General features: G+C 32.4%; 1 protein-coding gene across 6 annotated transcripts; it reads left to right on the forward strand.

Moving 5' to 3' along the window:
* Positions 1-2,639: 2,639 nt before the first annotated feature.
* On the forward strand, positions 2,640-20,900 carry LOC114315494 (serine/arginine-rich splicing factor SR30). 6 transcript variants are annotated; one of them, XR_003647822.2, is made up of 15 exons: positions 2,640-2,752; positions 5,737-5,805; positions 5,989-6,081; positions 11,311-11,376; positions 11,620-11,694; positions 11,812-11,917; positions 12,015-12,061; positions 12,202-12,259; positions 14,406-14,455; positions 14,597-14,653; positions 14,856-14,953; positions 15,038-15,142; positions 19,543-19,631; positions 20,183-20,216; positions 20,389-20,437. XR_003647822.2 is itself a non-coding variant. In XM_028262107.2 (15 exons), the coding sequence occupies exons 2-15, from the start codon at positions 5,779-5,781 to the stop codon at positions 20,612-20,614; spliced, it is 933 nt and encodes a 310-aa protein (XP_028117908.2). In that variant the 5' UTR covers positions 2,640-2,752; positions 5,737-5,778; the 3' UTR covers positions 20,615-20,900. The 6 variants fall into 6 exon arrangements, 2 of the variants coding, with proteins under 2 accessions (XP_028117908.2, XP_082771039.1); XM_028262107.2 differs by lacking the exon at positions 19,543-19,631 and adding an exon at positions 20,600-20,900 and having other exon boundaries at positions 20,389-20,490; XR_014361177.1 differs by lacking the exon at positions 5,737-5,805.
* Positions 20,901-22,520: the final 1,620 nt, after the last annotated feature.

Genomic DNA, 22,520 nt, shown 5'->3' on the forward strand with positions numbered 1-22,520 from the left:
TTTAAATTAAATAGAGACCACTAATTTTGGAGCTCTAAAAAGATCACTAATGACATGGCACTCAATAAAAAAAAATATATATATAACACCAAGGCCAAAACATCAAATCATTCCTGGTGGGGCCCACTACCACATCATTAGTGATAGCACTAATTAGTGTTCTCACTCATTTTCCTTAAATAATTGTGTAATAATAAAAAATATGCTTTATTGTGTGGGTGAAGAGTATTGATATGTGATTGTTCAAGAGCACTAAATAAATTTTACCACGTGCATAAAAATTGAAAAAATTATAAATTTATTTGATTTAAATTAAATTGTACGATTTGATTTATTTTTTTAATACATGGTTCGGTTCTCGTTTTTAAAATAAACAAATCATGAATCTAAAAAAAGAAATAGTTGAACCTTACCTCACGGTTCGATTCATGATTTTATAACTACGAATTTAGTTGAAATTAAATCGAAATATTTAAATTATATAGATAATTTATTACCTAATGTAAGTACTAAAATATTTTAATAGTATCAAATACATATATATATATATATATATGAATTATAACTTTTTATTATTATAAGAATATTTTTGTATAGTGATAGAACTAGTTTTAAACAATTATGTAAATAGTTGTAAATAAAATTTTGTGATCGTGTTGTAAATAATGTTAATATTTTAAAAATTGTGATTTTAAATCGAATTGAACCGTGGTTTAATGGTTCGGTTCAAATTAGTTCCAAGATTTTCATAGATTGGTTTGGTTCCAATTTAATGAAATTGTAGGTAATGGATTGTCTTGGTTTAAGTATTCTGAATCATACTCACCTCTATTACACACATTCAAAAAAAATAATAAAAATAAATAAATATATAAATTATACTTATTTTTTAAAGAAAAATGCTTGAAACCCCCACTTTTTGGAGACCCCACAACCCTTTTTGTTGTGGGGTCTCCAAAAAATGGGAATCTCGATCATTATTGTATTCAAAATTAATATAGATGATGAATAAATATTGAAATAAATATATATTTTAATTAAAAAATGATAATATCCTTTTTATTTATTTTTTATCTAACTAATAAATTAGTGATCACAAATTTTTGTTCCTCTTTAGTTGCATATGTTTCTTTCATTTGCCCTTTGTGGGCTATTTACATTTACGCTATATTTCGTTAGAGGATTTGAAAAGAAAAAGAAAAAAGGCATGTGAAATGAGAATAAAATGTATAACGTTTCATCTAATTTCATACACTTTTGACCTTTTTATTTTTAAATCCATCTCTTAATCCCCCAACCGAACACAAAATTAGAGTCTAAAGAGATGCACTTCAATATGTAGTGGGCATCGGCGGTTGGCATGTCTCGTCTTATTTTTTTAGAATTTGAAAATATTGTTACAGTTCATAGAGTTGGTGTTAGATCAATATTTTCAGCCTAATATATTAATATGTTAGGTTTGAGACTTATACTTTTGACTCAGTTTGATCTGTTATTAAATTAATTAATAATAATATATTAAAATATATATTTTTTATAAGGAGTTAGACTTATATTTATTGATTTTATTGAAATTCACATTTGTGATGATATTTGATTGAATTTATTTAAGAAATTTTTTAATTTATACATAAAATCTTTCAATTTATAATGATATCAGTTTATTTATTTAAAAATATATAATGTGTGATTTAATTTAATTTAATTATAAAATATTTTATTTTTTGACATTAGCCTTATGGGTGAGTTTGAAATTTATAATTATTTTTTGATTGGACTTGAACAGATATAGAGGCCAAATGTTAGGGTTAAATGGGCTTGGGCAAACACAAAAATTGTTATTATGTAGTGTTAGCCCAGTTCAATGAATGTATGCTCCTACTTCAACAACGGGTGCTTATTACAATTTAAAAGAGGTAATTATAACTTATTTTAATTTGAGAGCTTGTATTTGATTGTTTGATACATTTTCTGCTTATAACTTATTAGGCATAATTAATTTAAACAAGTTAAAAAAAAGTTGATAATCTAAAAGTTAGAGAAGATGTATTTATGATTACCAACTTTTAATTTCTAATAAATTGCACCAAATAAGGCCACAAAGAGTTACATCCCATATTTTACTAAGACAATGTTTGGTTTAGTTTTTAAATCAAATTTTAGATTAAAAAATATGTTTGGTTTACAAATATTTTTTTTCCCTCTCCTCTATCCTTTTTTTTTTTTTTTTTTTGTATACATTAATCAATTACATTTTTTATGTCTTCTCATTTTTTATGTCTTCTCTTCTTTATCATTTTTTTATATTTTACACATCAATCAATTAATTTTCTATTACACTCATCTATTAAACTACAAAAAAAAAAAAAAAAAAAATTCATCTCAAAATTATTATAGCAAACAACTTTTCAAATTTTAACAAACTCTTTTCCAAAATTACATTTCAAAATTAAATCAAACGAAGTCTTTTTTTTGGGGGGGAATTAGTATCCACTGATAACTTAAAAAAAAATATTACAAATACATAAAAAAATTTAAAATTTTTATTATTAATGTCAATAAAAATTTTCATAATTTTTTGTTATTTTGCTTAATTTTTTTTTTTAAGTTCTTATACCTGCCCCTTAAACTTTACATAGGGATGAGACGTACAGAATCCAACTCCCGTTACGACTTTCTCTCGAACCTCCTCCTCTAACCTCCTCTCTGTTCGTCACTTCTGGGCGTCTTCGTTCACTCCCTTCTCTATCAGGTATATCCTCATTATCTCCTCAATCAAATCATCAAACCTTACAATTTTTTTAATCAAAATCAAACCTACTATTTGTTTCTTCGTTTCTCTTAAATTGTTCATACATAGAATCCCTCCTTTTTTGTTTTTTTGTTTGAGTGCTTGTTGATTAGACTTATTGATTCGTTGAATTTCTTTGTTTTTATAACTGATCTTTACTCCTGGATTGTGTATTCGTCTTTCCTTTTAAGCTTTACATTTATGAAAAATGGGTTTAGGGTTTTTGCATTCATTAGAAAAAAAAAAAAAAAAAACACGCTGCAAATAATGATCTTTTTCCTTGTTCTGTACACTTGTGTTTGGTTTATTCCTCATGTATGAGAGTTTGTCCTCATAACTAATTGGGTTAATGCGGAGCTTTTTATTTATTTATTTATTATTATTTTACTTGCAGTGAATTCATTGTTGATCAAGCTAACATTTAATATATATATATATATATATACTTTTATATCTAATCTATGCTATGCTATGCTATTGCAAAAATTTTTATTTATCCATAACCTCACACTACAAAATATTTGATTCTGAGATTTAAAAACTAATAATAATTTTAGATTGATCATATTTTCTATTATATTTTACTTACTATATGATGATATATTCATAATCATTAATATAATAGGTCTTACTTGAGATTTACTCATATTCAACCACTATGTGCCTGATAAGAAAAATGTAATACACAAAATGACAAATGGAGTATTAAGGGTTGTTTGGGATGACCTAAATAAGGAGACTTTTTGTCTTTTTACGAAAAGATGTGCAGAAAAGTAGAGAGGTGATGTGATGGAAAAAAGATAAAAAAATGGATTATTTTTAGGTTGCCAAACTTGGCCTTACTTCCATATATATATATATGAAAAATTAATGGCTCTTGCAAAAAAATATGACCATATAAAAAATATAGTATTTTTCCCCAAAAAAAAAAATGATTGGTTGAAAAATATAATTATGTTTATAAAGAAAAAAATAGTTTAAAAAGGTAGTTAATGTACAGAGTATTGTTGGAATGTGTATTGAAAAAGTGGATAGGTAAAATAGAAAAAGTGAATTTTGAATAGCTATTTTACGTAGCATTGCTGGAGATGCCGTGGCTTAGCTTGAAAATACATTACCTCCTTATGGTCCTAAAATATACATATAACCTCCTTGTATTCCGAATTAAAGTGCAAAAGTAACATTAACAGCAAATTAAGCGCATGTAGCAAGACATAATTGAATAAGTGGCGCTTTTGCCCCCTTTCCCTTTTCTTTATCTTCTTTTTTCTTCTCCTCATCCGTCCACCTCCTTCCCTTCATGGCTTCACTGCAGCACAGGTCACCCTCCATCTACCCCTTTCATCTCCTTGTCTTTCTCCAACAACCCAAGCCCACCATTTCTGAAGCCACCTTTTCTCCTTATCATTACACACACACACAAGCCCCAACTTTCTCAATCAAGTACTCCAAAGGAGCCAATACCTGTCAATCCACATGTATCATCGCACACACGTAATGATAACCTGCTTTTTAACAATGATCTGGAGATAAAAACTAAGAGAAAAATAAAAGATTTTCTTTTCTTTTCTTTGAGACGTTAACTAAATGCACAGGAGCAACTTCAATGCAACCGTTGTTCATATTTGTATGGTTAGGAATTGAAAATGTTTCTTTGGTTTATTAGATTTTAAGCCATATATTGAAATCGAAAATCATCAAATTCAAAATGTTACCTCTTGCAAAAGTTTTAGGAAACACCATTAGTATCTATATGGACTTGTTTTCAGGAGGAAAGAAGATGTGTTTGGGTTTGGGACGTGTTATTTGCAATGGATTTGGATTTGGGTATGACGGGAGTTTGGAAAGGGTTTGTGATGTTGTATAATTTCTAGAGAGGAAGAGAAGTTCTAGCGATTGTGGCTTAGACAAGAAAATTGGAGAAAAAATAAGGGCAATATAGACATTTTGTAAAATTCGTTAATAGTTGAGCCTCACAGTTTACCGCAGATCACAGGGAGGTTAAGGTTACATTTTTAAAGTTCAAGGAGGTAATGTGTTTTCAGGTAAATCAACAAGGGGGTAAAGTGTAATTAATCCTAACTAATTATGGAATTTTTTGTCGACTTATATGCATGCTAATTATTGTAAGCAGCATAATAATAGTGAATTTCTAATTTATCAATAATTAATTTTTTTGAGCATATTTTATTTTCTACGTTTAGGTGACATTTTACGGTAGTTTATGTCTATGCATTTAGGTAGATTTTGTTTTGTCAATACATGTTAAATTGTCTTCTTTAAGCCAAATATAGGGTTTACTTTAAAGTAAATACTTTTATGGCAGTTTTGATGCTGTGTTTTATGCAGTTTAATTCTTGTGTTTTATGAGTTTATAAACCATGCCAAACTGCGTTCTGTTCCAATCAAATGTAGTTGTTTCTACAAGAATCCTAATGAATTATTTTCCTACCATTCCATTATGTCAAGGGTTATATGCTTAGTTAATTAAAAAAATTCATATAATTTTTTATTAATGCATTTGATGTTATTTTAAGTCTTCCCATTCCCCTAATATTTTCATTTACCATGACTTTTTAATTGAAAAAAATATTATTGTGAATTTCTAATTAAAAAAATGAGCAAACTTCACTTTACCTGATTTGGGCCATGTGCGGTTTACCCTTCTAACATTTGGAAATGACCACATAACCCCTTTGTGGTTTGTGAACTGAAGTGCATTATTAAACCCGTTAACAATTTAATGAAAAGACTAAAATGCCCCTGTATATAAGTAACTTTATTGTTTGAACTATTGATATTTTCGTCATTTGTTTGGAAGACTAAGTGCACTTTAACCCCCTGTGCATTATTCCATTTGCGATTTACCCCTTTGAAATTTGAAAATGAGTATATAGCCCCTTTATATCTGCCACGTGTTTCACACTTGCTGGTAAATTGGACAGAATGTTTAACGGGGCACTTCAATCACAAACCACAAGGCGGTTATGTGGTTATTTCCAAACTTTAGAGAGGTAAATTGCACATGGCCAAACCAAAGGGGGTAAAGTGAAGTTTGCCCTAAAAATATTTACTATTTTAAGCATATTTTATTTTCTGCATAGCTATCTATATTACTTCTTTATACAGGCTGTTGATGTAGTTTACCTTCAAAACCAATTTTGTATTAACTTACCCAAATTTTGTGATGGTTTCAGAAAAAAATGAGCAGCCGTGCTAGCCGAACTCTTTATGTTGGCAATCTTCCTGGTGATATTCGTGAGAGAGAAGTAGAGGATCTATTTTACAAGGTTCGGTTATATTTCTTGTTTCTTCCTTTCTTTTTAAATTTTTTTACTCTATACTGTTAATAGCAAACTTCTTGCACTGTTTCACATGTTTTCATTATATTATATGCTACGAGTAAAATCCATCACTTGTTGATGTGCGTTGTCCTTGTTGCCACTGGGTTAGCATAGAAAAAATTAGGGAAAAAAGAAAAAAATAATAAAAAATTGTAATTAGGTGTTCTTTGAATGAGATCTAGTGTAGGTTTTTTTGTTTTTTCACACACACATGCATGAACATGCAATCCACATACACACATGATCTGACGACCAGTACTTGAATGCTGCATCTATCCCTTTATAACGGAATCAAATTCCATCTATGTAGTTACATTTTTTTTTTAGGTTAAATTACATTGACTTCGCTTGAGGTTTGGAGAAAATACTGTAAAACTCACAAGTTTGGCATAATTACACTAGTTGTTTTAAGGTTTTAATTCATTTAATACTTGCCCTCATTTTTATCAGCATGTTGTTAGTCTTATGAATGAAAAAATGATGTTGTCATCTCTTTGACGTTGAAATGTATATTTTATCTTGTGTATCTTTGTGTCGTCATCTCATCTGCACTAGTTTTGGTCTTTTTAATTTTACTAAAAGGGATGTCAATGTAATTATGTTAAAACTGTGGGCTTCTTGTCTTTTCTACAAACCTCAAGGGAGGTTAGTGTAATTTACCCATTTTTTAAAGAGCTTTTTATATCAATTTGTCATACTGCATAATTAACCAATCAAAAAAATGGTGCAATTGGTCATATCTAAGTTTAGTTTTTGCTAGCAATCTTTTTCATTCTTCAACCTTGGTTGTGGTTTTATTTTATAACAATTCGTAGTTGATATCCTTATTTTGTTTTATTTTATTTTTTGGCATGGCTTATGTTGAAACACTTAAACCAAATCAAACCAAGCCTTAAGTCCCATCAAATAGGGTCGGCTACATGAATCCTTCTTCTTCACGCGGCTCTATCAAATGACATTTCGTTAGTCAAATTAAGTAGATCCATATCTCTATTTACAACGCTAGCCAATGTTAATTTAGGCCTACCCGGTCCCCTACCACTTTCAGCTACCGTCACTACATTGCATCTCTTCACTACTGTCTCTATTGGTCTCCGTTGAATATGACCAAACCATCTTAATCAATTCTCTCTTAACTTATCTTTTATCGGTGTTACTCCAACCCATTCCCGGATAGACTCATTCCTAATTCTGTCTTGTCTAGTTTTGCCACACATCCACCTTAGTATCCTCATCTCAGCAACACTCATCTTATCTACATGTTGTTTCTTGGTTGTTCAACACTCCGTCCCATATAACATTGCTGGTCTAATAGTCGTTCTATAGAACTTACCTTTTAGTCTAGTGGGTATTCATTTATCGCACAGTATCCCAGACGCACTTTTTCACTTAAGCCATCCCACCTTAATCCTATGGGTCACATCTGCATCAATCTCCCCCGCCGTTGTGACAATCGACCCTAAATAATGAAAATGTTCACTTTTTGGCAGTTCTTAGTTCTCAATCTTCACTTTTCCTCGGCTTTCATTGTTACTGTTACTAAATTTACACTCCATGTACTCTGTCTTAGTTCTGCTTATCCGGAATCCTTCAAATTTAAGTGTTTTTCTCCAAATCTCTAACTTTGTGTTAATTCTTTCTCTAGTTCCGTCCACTAACACAATATCATCTGCAAAAAGTATATACTATGGCACGTCATCCTGAATATTTCTCGTTAACTCATCCATAACTAATGCAAAAAGATAAGGCCTAAGATAGATCCTTGGTGTAACCCTACAGTGATAGGAAATTCATTTGTCTCTCCAGCAGGCGATCTAATAGTGATCATTACCCCTTCATACATGTTCTTAATCACATCAATGTAACCTTTTGTCACTCCTTTCTTCTCTAACACCCACCATATTATATCCCAAGATATTCTATCATAGGCTTTTTCAAGGTCGATGAACACCATATGAATGCATCTTTTCTTTTCTCTATATTTTTCTATTACTCTCCTCAACAGATAAATCGCTTTCATTGTTGACCTGTCAGGCATAAATCAAAATTGATTCTCTGACACCTGTATTATATCTCGCAATCGGAGTTCCATCACCCTCTCCCACACTTTCATTATATGACACATTAGTTTGATTCCTCTATAGTTGTTGCAATTTTGGACATCTCCTTTATTCTTATAGATTGACACTAAAATATTCTTCCTCCACTTATCTGGCATGTTTCTAGTCAACAAAATTTTGCTAAACAACCTGATCAACCAGGCAGCCTCTTTTTTACCCAAACACTTCCAAGCTTTCAAAGGGATATCATCGGGTCCTAAAGCCTTATTTGATTCCATCTTCTTAAGTGCGATCTCCACTTCAAAGTTCCTAATCCTGCGATAGAACCTGTAGTATTGGTTTATCGTATTACTAGCTATTTCTTCCCCTATTGACGTATCTCCATGTTCCTTATTTAATAATTTCTCAAAATAGTTCTTCCATCTTTCCTTAATCTCTTTAGCTTTCACCAATACCTTAGAATCCTCAGTCTTGATGCACTTAATTTGATTAAAATCTTTTGTTTTCCTCTCTCGTATCTTAGCAAGTTTGTACACCCTTTTCTCTCCCTCCTTACTATCTAATCTAGTGTACAAGTCATTATAAATTTTCAACTTAGCTTTTTTCACTACTTTCTTAACCTTCTTATTAGCCAATCTATAGCTTTTAAGGTTTTCCTCAGTTCTATCCTTCTGCCACTTTTTAAAACACTCTTTTTTTGCCTTAACTGCCGCTTGAACCTCTTCTTTCCATCACCAAGTTTTCTTAGAGTTAGGTCCCGTTCCTTTCGACTCTCCAAACACTTCCCTTGAGATTCTCCTTATACAATTGGCCATCGAGTTCCATATAGTGTTAGCATCATCTTCCAAGTCCCAAGCATCTTAATTAGAAAGCATTGCTTCCCTGCTAATTATCCTCCTCCCAATAGGTTATTTTGGTTTTCTACTTCATGCCCTAATGATAACAAAGTGTATGGAAGTACTTTCTTATTTAGAGCTCACACAATTAACATTTGTAAGTTTCATCTTATTTTTTAAAGACATTTGAAGATCTTATATATTCACTTACAAAAAGTAGTCAATAAATAAATAAAGCTTGATCATCAAGTACTTCTTTGGCGACCAAAGAAATAGAAGTTGTTCGAGATTGCACTTGACAGATAAGTGGCTAGACGAGGAAGTTAAAATTAGAGGTGGTCACATTTGCAAGGAGTAAAATAACAGAAAACTAAGTAAAATAGTTTACCTACAAGGAATGAAGACTATCTACTTGAATAAGGAAGAAAGACAAGCCTCATTGTGACTGCTGAAAGAAGGGAAGACCAAAACTAATGTCGATTGAGTTAGTGAGGAAAAACATGGCGGTGTGTGTCTTTAATTGAAGTCATAGAACTATACAATAGAGGGTGAGATATGTTTCATTTTGCTGAACAACTAGTTGGCACAACACTTTGTTGACTCAAGTTGTAATTGGTTTAAAAATGTAAAGGTCATACAACTAAAGCCAAACAATCGTAAGCATGAACATTGATAGGCCTAAATACACATTGTACTAGGGCTGTTCATGGGATTGAATCACCCGCAAAATCCAACTAACCCGACTCGATTTTGACTCCAACGGTCTGTTTCATGTCCCTTTGTTTATTTATTTTGAAGAGTTAAAAATCAATATTTATTTGAAGACATAGCCCAATTTGATTGAAGGAAATATTTATCTCCTCCTACAGGTCCCATGGGCCAAGTGGCTTATTTTAATTCATCCAAGACTTATTATCTTGAAAACTGCATTATTTTGACATGTGGCTACTTGTGGTTCGGCCATTCATGTAATATGTAATTGAGACCTATTACACATGTCACAGCACTTGTTTTGCTAATAATAGGGTCATATTTTTAGGTCTTTTAAAATATGTGGCAATTTGTAATTTGCTAAAAATTTGCATGCCTACACACATGCCATCCATATTTAAGATAACACTTTGCTATTTAAGATAACACTTTGCTATTTTCAATGAGGTTGTACCTTATTAGACATTTTTTGGCTATTTGGTATTAATGATAGACAAAGTAACTAGCTTTTATACTCACAAGTTTCGTTATATATATATATATATATATATTATGTTTGTTTTTGGATTTGTTTTTGCTTTTTACTAAATTTAGCAAAAGACAAGTCACAACACTAAGTATGAATAGAATTTAAAGTCTGAAAGTATGAGGCGTTATTTGAAAGTAAAGCATATCCCAAAAGGGGTGGGGGCCTTGGTACACTTTTGATAACTTAATGCGTTATGTGAAGTTTATTTTAGGGAGACTTACGTGTAAGTCTTAATAGTTGGACTTATTGTTTAATAGGTTCTGTAAGAATTAACGGCATTTTTCATCAAACACTATTAAAAAACGTCACTAATTGTTAATTTTCAGTGACAGTTTGAAAATTGTCAAAAAAAATGTCACTAGTTTAAAAAAAGTCACAAAAAAGTCACTAATTTTCAACTTTCAGCGACAGTTTGAAAAATTCATCACAAAAAGTATAATTACTAGTTTTAGCTACAATTTATAAAAATCGTGACAAAAAAAAGTAACTAAATGTTAATTTTTAGCGACATATGCAAAAAATCGTCACAAAAAATGATTTTTAGTGACGATTTTACTAGTAGTTATTTTCAACAAGACTTTATGGGAATTAAGTTCAAGTATTAGGACCTATTAGTAGTTTATCCTTTATTTTATTAGCCTCTTTTTTCTCTTTACTATAAAACATTTTTTTATGGGAATTAAGTCCAAGTATTATGATCTATTGGTAGTTTACCCTTTATTTTTTTAGCCTCTTTTTTCTCTTTACTATAAACCATTTTTTGTGCCTGATTTGGGAATTTTTTTGAAAGTTATTATTTTTTTAATAATAAAAATAATTCACTTGTTCCAATTGACCCTATTAGCATGTCAAAAGCTTTGGGATGGTATTTTGTAGCATAAGGTTTGCTCATCCAGTGACAGTGGTTCAGTTTGAATGTAGCTAGGACTTCATTCTTTCTAACACACTCGTTGGACCATGTAGATTGGCATCCTTAAGAAATTATTATACCTTATCAAGTGTTTATTAACTTTAATAGTTGTTGGTTGTTTCATTGCAGTACGGGCGCATTGTTGATATTGATCTGAAAATCCCTCCAAGACCTCCTGGTTATGCCTTTGTGGAGGTGAGTTCAAATTTTAAAACATATCTAGAATTACTCTAGGATGTTGATATTAAGTCATGGTGTCATGTTTTCTGTAGATAATGATAGCTTTTGACATTTACAAATGTTTCTTTCAGAACTGAACAAGTGGTTTGATTATTATTCAGTCACATTCTTCTCCACTCTTTTTTTTTTTTTTTTTTTTTTTGGGGGGGGGGGGGGGGTTCATTTCTCTCAAATTTTATTTGGTTATATATATTTCAGTTTGAAGATTATCGCGATGCTGAAGATGCCATTCGCGGCCGTGATGGCTATAATTTTGATGGAAATCGATTAAGAGTAAGTCATCCATCTTAGTTTTAAATTACTAATACCTTGCAATTGTGTCACTTTTATCTCATTGGTGTTGCTCTGTTGTTCAATATCTTACCTTGTGTTTTATTTGTGTATACATAGGTTGAACTTGCACATGGCGGGCGAGGATCGTCATCAGTTGATCGCTACAGTAGCTATAGTGGTGGTAGTAGTCGTGGTGGAGTTTCTAGGCGTTCTGACTATCGTGGTTCATACTCCCCCCCCCCCCCCTCCCCCAACTCTCTCTCTCTCTCTCTAATTGTATTGCTGCAATTAGACATTAATTGTATTGCTTTGCCTAACAGTTTTGGTCACTGGATTACCTTCTTCTGCTTCATGGCAAGACCTGAAGGTGAGCATAAATTCTCTCCACTTGTCTGTTGGAGGTAGCTTTTTAAACACCCATCCCCCAAAAAAAAGCCACATATATGCACAGCCACCTGTTGTCTTTGCTAATAGGATGGGTTCTTATAATACATTATTGTTCTCTAGGATCACATGCGTCGAGCTGGGGATGTCTGCTTCTCTCAAGTTTTTCGTGATCGTGATGGTAAGTTGAATTACGTGTGTCCATTTGTTGATGTTATGATGGATGTGTGCCTTTACTCCAAGAGACAATTTTAAATGGTTCTTTGATGCTACACAGGGCAATTACTTATGTTTAGTGAGGTCAATTACATGTTTAAAGAAAGGTGCATTTATCATGTAGGTGTAGATTAATGCCCTTAACGGGCAACAACAAATAGTAGTAGAATGGGACTTAAAAACTTGTATATGTTTAGCAGGATGTTGTATTCATGTTTGAATGAAGGTGCATCAGCACATTGATGTTAGGTAATGTGTTTGGAAAATAATGTGGCAATTTTGAAACTAAAATTAGCAACATTTGTTTCTTATAGGGTAAATGATCAATAAAAATTGTTAACATTTGGAATTGGTTCTATAACATTTATACATGTGGTGTTGTGAGCTTATTTTACATTTTTTGAAAAATATCGCATCGACTTGTGATATATTTGTTGTTTTGCATGTTTGTGTTAATGCTTCTTAGCGCATATATATAATTTTTTTGCATTAAATAAAGGACATAGCTTAATGATAATTTTAGCGATGGTCTAAATAGCATGGACACTTCTAAGAAGGTGATGTGTTTGTGTTGTGCGCTTCATGACGTGTATCGGATACATACAAGCGTGTCTTATTGTTTATTTTATTTTTATTTTTTAATATTTGGACATGCATCAGACACGTGGGCGATACGCGTGCATGCACTTAAATACATACAAAACACATTACAAGTTTAAACAAAATAACTTGTGGTCCAAATGCTAAAATAAAACAATGTAGATTTATATGAATTAAACTCTCCTCCTTTATTAGACTTTAGGCAGTAGTTTTGTTGATGCAGACTACAAGAGGCTCAAGGAAAATAAAATTCAAAGAAGCAATGATATTTGGAAATTGGCAAGATTTCAAAGAGAAGCCGATAGGAACCTACATAATCATGTTTCTAGTATAATTAGTTTTATTTTATGATTATTTTAAGCTATTTATGATTTTTAGGTCGGGTGTTTTGTTGAGTTTTAGATTTGCTGACATGGACTGTAGGGGTTGCCTAGGGGTCGCCTTGTGGATCAAGTTATTTAATTGGTTTTTGTTTATGTTTCTTATTTGGTCTTAGATGTGTTTTGAAGGTCAAAATTTTAGTAGTTTTCTATTTCGGTATCCTAGTTGATTAAGTATCCAAAGTCTATATAAAGTCATGTAATGTTTTTAATTCAATAGAGTTGATATTTTAGAGAATTATCAGTGCTTTTGAAGCTTTTTTTACTTATTGTGTGATGCAACCAAACGCTAGGTATGATGCCTAAGGCCTTTAGGAGTGATTCTTAGAAACTACCTTCTTCTTTGTTTTTCTTTCTTAAATTTCAGCACTTTCACATCCCAAACACTGTTCACAGCACCCAAAACAGCCCCCAAAATCAATATTCCTTCTTATTCATTAAGCCTTACCCCGATTTCTTCCATACGCTAGTAGAAGCCCTAAATTTCCCCTTACTTTCAGCTTGAAACCACAATAAAATAAAAAATATTTAAATTCAGTTTTAAAGTTCTAACAGTGCTGGCCTACACATCATCCATGTCTTACATTTTTGGGAACTGTCATGTCAGCGTGCTTGTGTTGTGTCTCGTGCTTGCGTCCGTACTTGTTGGGTGGTCATGTCTTTCATGTGTTACAATGTGCACCATTAAATGCCAAGAATTCTTCTCTGTATGCCAACTTGTTCTTATGTGTTTTACTTTTGTCTATTGTGAAATTTGATGCCCAGTTGTTAAATGCACATGGCTGGGTTTTGTTAAGTCTCATTTTGGCCCAGCTCTAACGGGTTTCATGGTGGGCAAAGGGATACTCACAAATTTTGGAATCAGGTGACTTGTATTGTATATCTTAACAAGTAAGGCAAATGTTCTAAAAACGTGCTCCTTTTAGCTTACATATGTTCCAAGTTTTGAGTACATGTCTGTAGATAATGGAGCTCATCATAAGCTAGATATGTCTATTGGTGAGCTGAATGGTATGTTGATTGAGAAACTGTCGTTGATTGCTTTTGGATATGCACGTTGTAGTTATGAACCAGATACACATTTGTTCTAACCACCTGTTAATTGACTTTTATGGTTACTGTATTTTTTAGGCATGAGAGGGATTGTAGATTATACAAACTCTGATGACATGAAATATGCGGTAAGTGAAATTTATTCCTCTGAATCTAATGATACTTGAAAATATTTGTGAACTTTTATATTAGCTCGTTATGGTTATTGTATCCTATCCCTATCTTGGGGTTGACAAACATAAACATATTTTCTGAAAACCGCTCTGCAGATCAGGAAACTTGATGATTCTCTGTTCCGTAACCAATTTTCTCGGGCTTATATACGGGTATGTCATGACGGATGTGTTGAGAGACCCATCTGCTAAAACCATGTACAACTATCTTGTGGTCAAAACAACTGTACAATGCCTCATAAAAAAATCCACTAATGCTTTGGCAATCAGCCTGTTTTTCCCCTTCTCTCTCTCTCTCTCTCTCCCTTATATAAGTTGTGTATGCATCACTTTACTATCTACTTACCAATTCTAGGTGATGGAGTATGGTTCAAGGAGTCCCAGCCGTAGTCCATATTATTCAAGAAGCAGAAGTCCCAGTCGTAGCTATAGCTATAGCAGCAGGAGCAGAAGGTTTACTTTATTTCTTATTGATAGTTAAGCTTGTGTTATGGTTTTATTTTTAGTGCGGATCACCAAGATTAAGGTGTCATGCAGTAAGTCTCCAAGGGCCAAATATTCTCATCGGTCTCCATATAGATCTCGTTCGAGGTCTGTTTCATCACGGCCTCATTCTGAGTCATCTCTTCGCTCTGCATCAAGGTATGCTTTCGTCTCATTTGTTCAACAGATTTTTTTGACTTTTTTATTTTTTGGTTTGTATTGAAGTTCTCATATTATATGGAAAATGTGGTGGACTTACTTTGATGGTAGTTTGTGTGTGTTTCGGTTACAATGGGATTTGGCCTCACTCTTACAGTCACTCTTACAGTCATACCCTTAAAACAGTCTCATTTTTTAATTTCCTGAGGCTGTTGATGATATTCTTTTTAGTTATTCATTTCCTCAGTTCTCATATGTCCTTGCTGCATTTGTCTGAATATTCTTTTCTTGTTCTTTTTTAATTATGTGGGTTGCCAAATATATCTGAATTCTCCAGTTAGTCCTCATTTGACAGATTTTATCTTGACTGATAATTTTTATATAATTTAGTGTAATTGCTGGCTGGTGAACTCCCTGTTCTGACTTTGATGGCGATTATTCTCTCTTTCTCTCTCTCTCTCTCAAATGTATTCTCTGATGGATTTCTTGATGCATCTCAAGTTTGTTTTTAGTTCACTTCCTGTTTATCCTCATTTGACAGATTTTATCTTGACTGATAATTTTTATATAATTTGGTGTAATTGCTGGCGATTATTCTCTCTCTCTCAAATGTATTCTCTTATGGATTTCTTGATGCATCTCAAGTTTGTGTTTAGTTCATGTCGACCAAAATTATATTCTTCATTCTAGTGAACCTTATTATATTCTTCATTCCAGTGAACCTTAATATACTCTTCATTCTAGTTACCTTTTTTGGGGTAGCAAAGAGGGCCAGAATCATGTTTTTAAGAAGAGGGTTTCTTTTCCCCCTCAAAATCATGCATGATTGAACATTCTGTTTCTATGTATGCATTGTCAGGTGTATAGTCCTTAATTTGAAGATTAACTCTTCAACAGCGTTTGGTTTGGTTTCATTTTCAGGAAACCATTTTAAATAGCTGTTTGATTTTTAAACAATAATTCAAAAATCATTTTTTTTTCTGGACTTTTTCATCTTCATTTTTGAAAACTTTAAAAATGAAAATGTGAATGTTACCAAACAGCCCTTAAAAATTTCCTTTTCCGAAATTGGTTTAGCTAGAGAAGAAAATAGAGAATCCATTACCTCGAAAATGTGGGGCATTTAATGATGAGTACAAAGTACAAATATGTAAAAGTGGAATCGAGTTAGTCCCATTATATCTTTTCATTTTTTCTCTGTAACCAGACTCCTAATTTTTTAAAACCTCTTCTCTTCTTTCCTTTTTGCTTCAATTCATTTTCCCCTATATTCATCTTTTAAATTTGGAAATAAATGGTCCCGAGCTTCTTTATTATCTTTTCCCCCAGTTTTTTTTTTTTTTACTCCTTATCTTGACGGAATGAACCACCACCTAGAGAGAGGGGAGCACAAAGAGAAGAAAAAAAGAAAGGAAGCCATTTTAGAGTGAAACACATTTGTGTTTTCAAGTTGTATAGCAATTGGAGCATATATCTTTTTCTTTGTTCCTCTCTATGGCATGCAGCATTTTATTTATTTTAACATATGGATTTGTTCCATCGGAGTTCAGCATTTGTTCAAATGCACTGTCGTTCATTGATTTGATGTTGAATGGGGTTCTTTTTAGCATAAAAAGAAAAAGGTTTTGGTATCTAGACCCTCTACCTTGTGAGGCTTTAACATCCCATGCTGTTCGTGTTTCCTCCCGTTCTAGTGTTCTTGCTTTGCACAGTTCTTTTTAGGGAAAATTACATATTTTGCTCTTAAGATTACTATTGCGTCCTATCAAGTTTTAATATGGATAACTAAATCCTATTTGTTGTAAAATGTTCGTGAAAAGTTCATTCTTCCATAATGGTGTATCTTATCCCAATTTTACTTCTCATTTAATATGAACAACAATTTTATAAATATTTTTAATCTAAGTAAAATTACGATATTGTATTAAAAAAAATCATAAATCACAATGAAAACATTATCAGGAAGTTCAATTATGTTTTGAAAATTATTATTGAGTTATATTAAATTTTAATATTAATAATAAGTCATATTTTATTTTTTATTTTATATTATTATAAAAGAGCTCAATTTTTCATAGTAGTATATTTTATTTAATTTTATCTTTCTCATTAAATATTAACCAAAAATTTCATATATATTTTATTTTGTTTAAAATTTATATTAAAAATATTTTTAATTATTGAAATTAAATGAATTTTCATAAACAAAAGTACAAGTATAAGATTCATCAACTATTTCATGCATTGAGAAATATATAAATTTGTTACAGTATTATTTTTCTTTAGATTGTGTACACTAAAAAAATTTATATTTATAATATAATTTATTCATGATTTATTTATAATTTTTTAATATAATATTTATAATTTTTAAAATTAAAATTTTAAATTTAATTAAGTTAGAATTATTGTTCATATTAAATTAGGGATAAAATTGGGATAAGATACACTGTAAGTAGCACGTACACTTCTAAAAGGGTGCCGTGTCCATGTCGAACACACCAACACTCGTTGGATACTTTCCTGACACGTGTTCAACACACATCCAAACGTATCCTATTTTTTTAAAAAGAAATTAGACTTGGACACTCTTTGGACACTTGGAAGACACACGAATCCATTGCTTAAACACACTTGTCCAATGATTAAACACACATGAAACTAATTATACTTTTGAACAAAATAACTTAGAATACAATGATAAAAGAAAAATAATATCAATTTAGGGAAAACTTCATTTTACCTCTTCGTGATTTGGCCCATGTGCGGATTGCCCCCCTATCATTTGAAAATAACCACATAACCCGCACGTGGTTTATGGACTAAAATGCACAGTTACAATTTTTTGTCAAAACTAACCAAAAGTGTAATTCACACGCATTTGTTGAGAGTTGGTATGAATATGACATTTTTTCAGACCAAAACCACTTTAATAAGTCTCTAAAATTACAAACCTACCATTCCTCTACCTCTCATCATCCCTTCCACTTCCACCGGTGCCACTTGCTCCACTCTTTCAATTTCAGACGAAAAATACAAGAAAACCCAGCGAAGCTCCTCCCTCCCTCCACCTAAAATTCAGAAACATTCCCAAAGAAAAATGCAGCAAATTCAATCTCGAAAGAGCCTCACTTCAACAATTACCCAGTTGATCCTCAAAAGTTATTTTGCTTGCCTCTAATCCTCTCTCTCAATTTTATTGTTTTTCTTCTTATTTTAAACAAGATTTGTAGCTTTGTTACCATATATGTGACATTGAATGAATTCTATGGTTTTGTCTAAATTCTTTGATGGTTACCTTCCAATTTTCTCAAAAATCAACTGTTTGAACTCTCTTTCTCTCTCTTGATTTTTACTTTTCCATATCTATTGGTGTAGTTATTCTATACTTATTGGAGAAGAAAAAGAAAAAAATAGGAAGAGGAGGGAGGGTGGAGCAGTGAGCGGCTGCTAGAGGGAAAGAGGAAGGGCCTGCTGGAAATGGAGGTTTCCGGAGATGGAGATGAGGCGATGTGGGGGACTGTCAGGAGAAGAGGAAGGATGGGGGTTTCTTCGGAAATGGAGGCTGCCAATGCTTCTCTACACTCTCAGATTGGGAGACAACAAAAAATAAAAAATTAAAAAAAGTCGTTTTGGAAAAAGGTGAATTGTTGAATATATATATGCATATAACTTACATTCATAAACAGAAAAAGACGAGGGTATAATTGTCAATTTACATGTTCTGTTAACAGAAGTTGGTGTTCATTTTAGTCCACAAAACATATGGGGGTTATGTGGTTATTTTCAAATAACAAGGGGGGCATTCCACACATGGGCCAAACCACAGGGGGGTTAAATGAAGTTTGCCCATCAATTTATAGAAATTAGTATTATATTGTATTTATTTATTTATTGGCTTAGAATGATATATATATTCATAGATATGACATGTAATAAATATATAAAATTATATATTTTATGTGTGTCTTTCCATGTGTTGTGTCCTATATTTTTTTAGAATTGTTGTGTCGGCTTGTCCGTGTCGTATTCATATTATGTCATGTATCCGGATCCATGCTTCTTAAAATACACCATTATGAAGGAATGAACCTTTTGGGAATATTTTATGACAAATAGGATTTAGGGGTTGTTTGGGTCACATCATCTGTCTACTTCTCTGCATATCTTTTCATAAAAAGTCAAAACCGCACTAAATAAGTAAACCCCAAACAACCGCTTAGTTGGTCATATTGAAACTTAATAGGACTCCATATAATTTTGATAGCAAAATAGAACTTATTGGTAATTTTTCCTTCTTTTTATTATTCAAAGATGGATTGGGGTTACTTGAGAAAGGGTACCAGATTGCCTGGTTATGATGCCATGATTATGAAAAGGTTGCCTTGTTTGTTTTCTAGATCCAGCATTTTGCGGCGATCTGGAATTGCATGTTAGGGACTTGATGGGGAATGGTGCTCAAATTCCTGCAAGTCATTTGGTTGTGGAGGTATGCAATTTTGTTGATGGGCACCTTTGGCAAACCCCTGATAGTGCACTAATTCTAATATGTTATGCATGCTTAGACCCGAGTAGTAAAGATGGTTTTGTTTTAAAGCTGGATTTCTATGAAGTGCATGCTAGTGGGGTACCACCAACCACAAGTCAGCAACGTAGACAAATTTGAAATTCCTTCAACAACTACGCCTTGCACTCTGGCTCCCTATGTGGCATGCGATGATACAAATGGGACCGCTCTTCATGCTTTTCGTTTAGTATTATATGTTATGGTGCATCAATTCTGGTCTAGCTTCTCTTGATTTGGTTCATTTAGTTTTGCTTGACTCGGTGGGTAAAAATCATTCTCCTAATGATGAGGCTGAATATGCATTGGGTTCAAAGCTTTGCTGTTGAATGCTGCTAAGGATTTCTAGTAATTTTGTTTGTTGCGTTTGAATGTGGTAAACTACAACGTGGAAGTGGCACCGATGCCTTTGGATCACAAAGGTCTTAAAGGAACGTTGTGGATATTGAATTGGATTGTTTTTGAAACTTTTGCAGATCTCGATCAAGATCCAGATCCCCACTACCATTGGTCAGTATAATCTAATCATCCTTGATTGTTTTAGTTTGACAAACTCTCTTTCACCCACAAACAAAAGTGCTTTTTCAAAATAAATAGATAAATAGAAGAAAGGAAAAATATGCATGCTTGAATGAAGTTGCTTCACATCTTTTGTTTCTGAAATGAAATTGGTATTCTGCAGCCTTCTCGTAACAAAAGGGTCAGTAGTAGTCCAAAGCACAGTCCCAGCAGGAGCCCAAGCCGAAGCCGCAGTAGGAGCATCTCTCGTTCCCGTTCACCATTGGTACAGTTCATCTCTTATCAGATCCTAATTATGAGTTTTTTCTTTTTCCCTGCCCTATTTGTTATTTTTTATGCTTTCATTGCTTAATTATTATGGTTGTGATTTGCAGGCAAGATCTGGTTGAAGTGGATTGGTTCATGTGTTCAGTCTCTTGTGAGAATAATGAGTTCTAAATAGAGTATTGTGAGACAGTTATTTGTAAACACCAGTATGAAAACCAGTTAGCTAGCCTACATGTACTAGGAATTGGATTTGGATTTGAAGCTGTGGTTATTAGCTTGAGAGCATTAGACAATTTATACTACGATTTAGACTTTATTTTGTAGCAAAAGGTGGTGTGTTAAATGTTGAATCCTTGTGTGTTTCAATGGTGTTGATTTTTATGTTATTTTATTTATGTTCGCATCTTAGTCTGTGAGTGCCTGCTTCTTTCCACCACATCCACAGGATTGATTTCTGAAAATAAGTCTAGGATGTTTTAGCATGTAGTTTACTGCTATGCAAAGGGCTGATCACATTGTATCCATACCCCACCGTCACGACGCCCTTATATGCTCATTTAATGTACCAAGTTATTTTCGAGGGAGAAGTGGCGGCGGAAGCAGAGGGAAATGGTGCTGGATTCTTTCAGTTTTGGTTCCTGAATTTTTTTATTTTATTTTATGCAACTGGACCCTCTCTAGTTTGTATTCCAACTAGTACAAACTTGACATTGCCTTTATTTCGGGGTTACTACTAGAATTTAAAAATAAAAATAAAAATGTAAAATAAAACCTATATGCAAAATCATTTTTAATAAAAATAAATAAAAAAAATGAGCATCTGTACATTCTATTTACTTTGCCGGAACATGCTTTTCTTACATTTGGTTGTGATATTTGAACTAATGGTGATAGTGATTGTATTAATGGTGGCCGTAGTTGTAATGGAGATGGTAGATAATAGCAGGGTGGTGATGATCTTGTTGGTAAAATGGAAAATGTTCCTCCGAAAGTTCCTTTTTCGTTCTCCACGGAAAATATTTTTAGTCAACTTTCATTTCTCGTTGTACGAAATGGTAAAACATGTGAAAAAAACAGAGATATTTTTAGTTTAACATTCATTTTCTGTTGTACAAAATATCAGAAAATGTGAAAAAAAAAAAAAAAACAAATGGAGCATTAGTAAATAAACAAAAAGTGAGTTCAAATTATCAGGTTCACTTTAGGAAAAATTACTCTAGAAAATCCAGATTTGAGAGGAAGAAAAAGATATTGAGAAAAATTAGAATCACCAATGACTAACCTTGCAAACCTCTTTTTTAGCTGAAGAGAGGAGATACAGATAGAAAATGAGAAGTGGGGAATCTTTTGCTCAACATGACAGGGAACACCAATTGCATCTACAGGTTAACAGATATGTATTCTCTATATATATAAAACCTAGTTTAGCTAGTATTTACCACCCAAAAAAAGAAAAAAAAAAAAGAAAAAAAAAGAAAAGAAAGTAAAGTAGAAGTATTCATCTCCATAGCAAAAGCTGTAATCAGATATAACCTGCTAGGAATATGTCCTCATATTGTCCTACCCTTCAAGCTTTTGCTGCATATCTAACCAACAAATTGGTGTTGCTTTGAGTAGTTTCTCTACTGTTCTTCAAAGATTCTCAGCATCTTCGGACGATAAATAAATAATCCGTAAAAAAAGCTCAACACAAACTTTTTTATTGAAAACAAAATCCTGTAGAGAGGGTATGGATGCTAATAGTAGTCCTTTACTCACAGGAGAGTTGGCATAACAACTTATAACAACGTTATAGATGGAAAACTTTATTTGAAACAGAGATCAGTTCATGATTAACGTAGAAATCTAACCCTTGGGAGGACTTCCGAAATAAAATAAAATAAAATAGACACTGAGAAGCGTATCTAATTTCAGATATTTGAATGTCCACTTAAATAAAATCATTCAACCATTAAAGTTTTGGACAGCACTAGATGACCATCCCAAAAACATTTTACCAGGTCACTGGGAATTTCACTACTCCATCAA

Source organism: Camellia sinensis, chromosome 2 (genome assembly GCF_055761805.1).
Source record: "Camellia sinensis isolate YWXY chromosome 2, ASM5576180v1, whole genome shotgun sequence".
Lineage (NCBI taxonomy): Eukaryota > Viridiplantae > Streptophyta > Magnoliopsida > Ericales > Theaceae > Camellia > Camellia sinensis.

Bases quoted from the DNA above. Each gene is read 5' to 3' on its own strand.
- LOC114315494 (XM_028262107.2), top strand. From the start codon at position 5,779: ATGTGGTTATTTCCAAACTTTAGAGAG. The intron at 11,695-11,811 runs GTAAGTCATCCA...GTGTATACATAG, and splicing joins TTGATGGAAATCGATTAAGA to GTTGAACTTGCACATGGCGG. The intron at 12,062-12,201 runs GTGAGCATAAAT...ATTGTTCTCTAG, and splicing joins CTTCATGGCAAGACCTGAAG to GATCACATGCGTCGAGCTGG.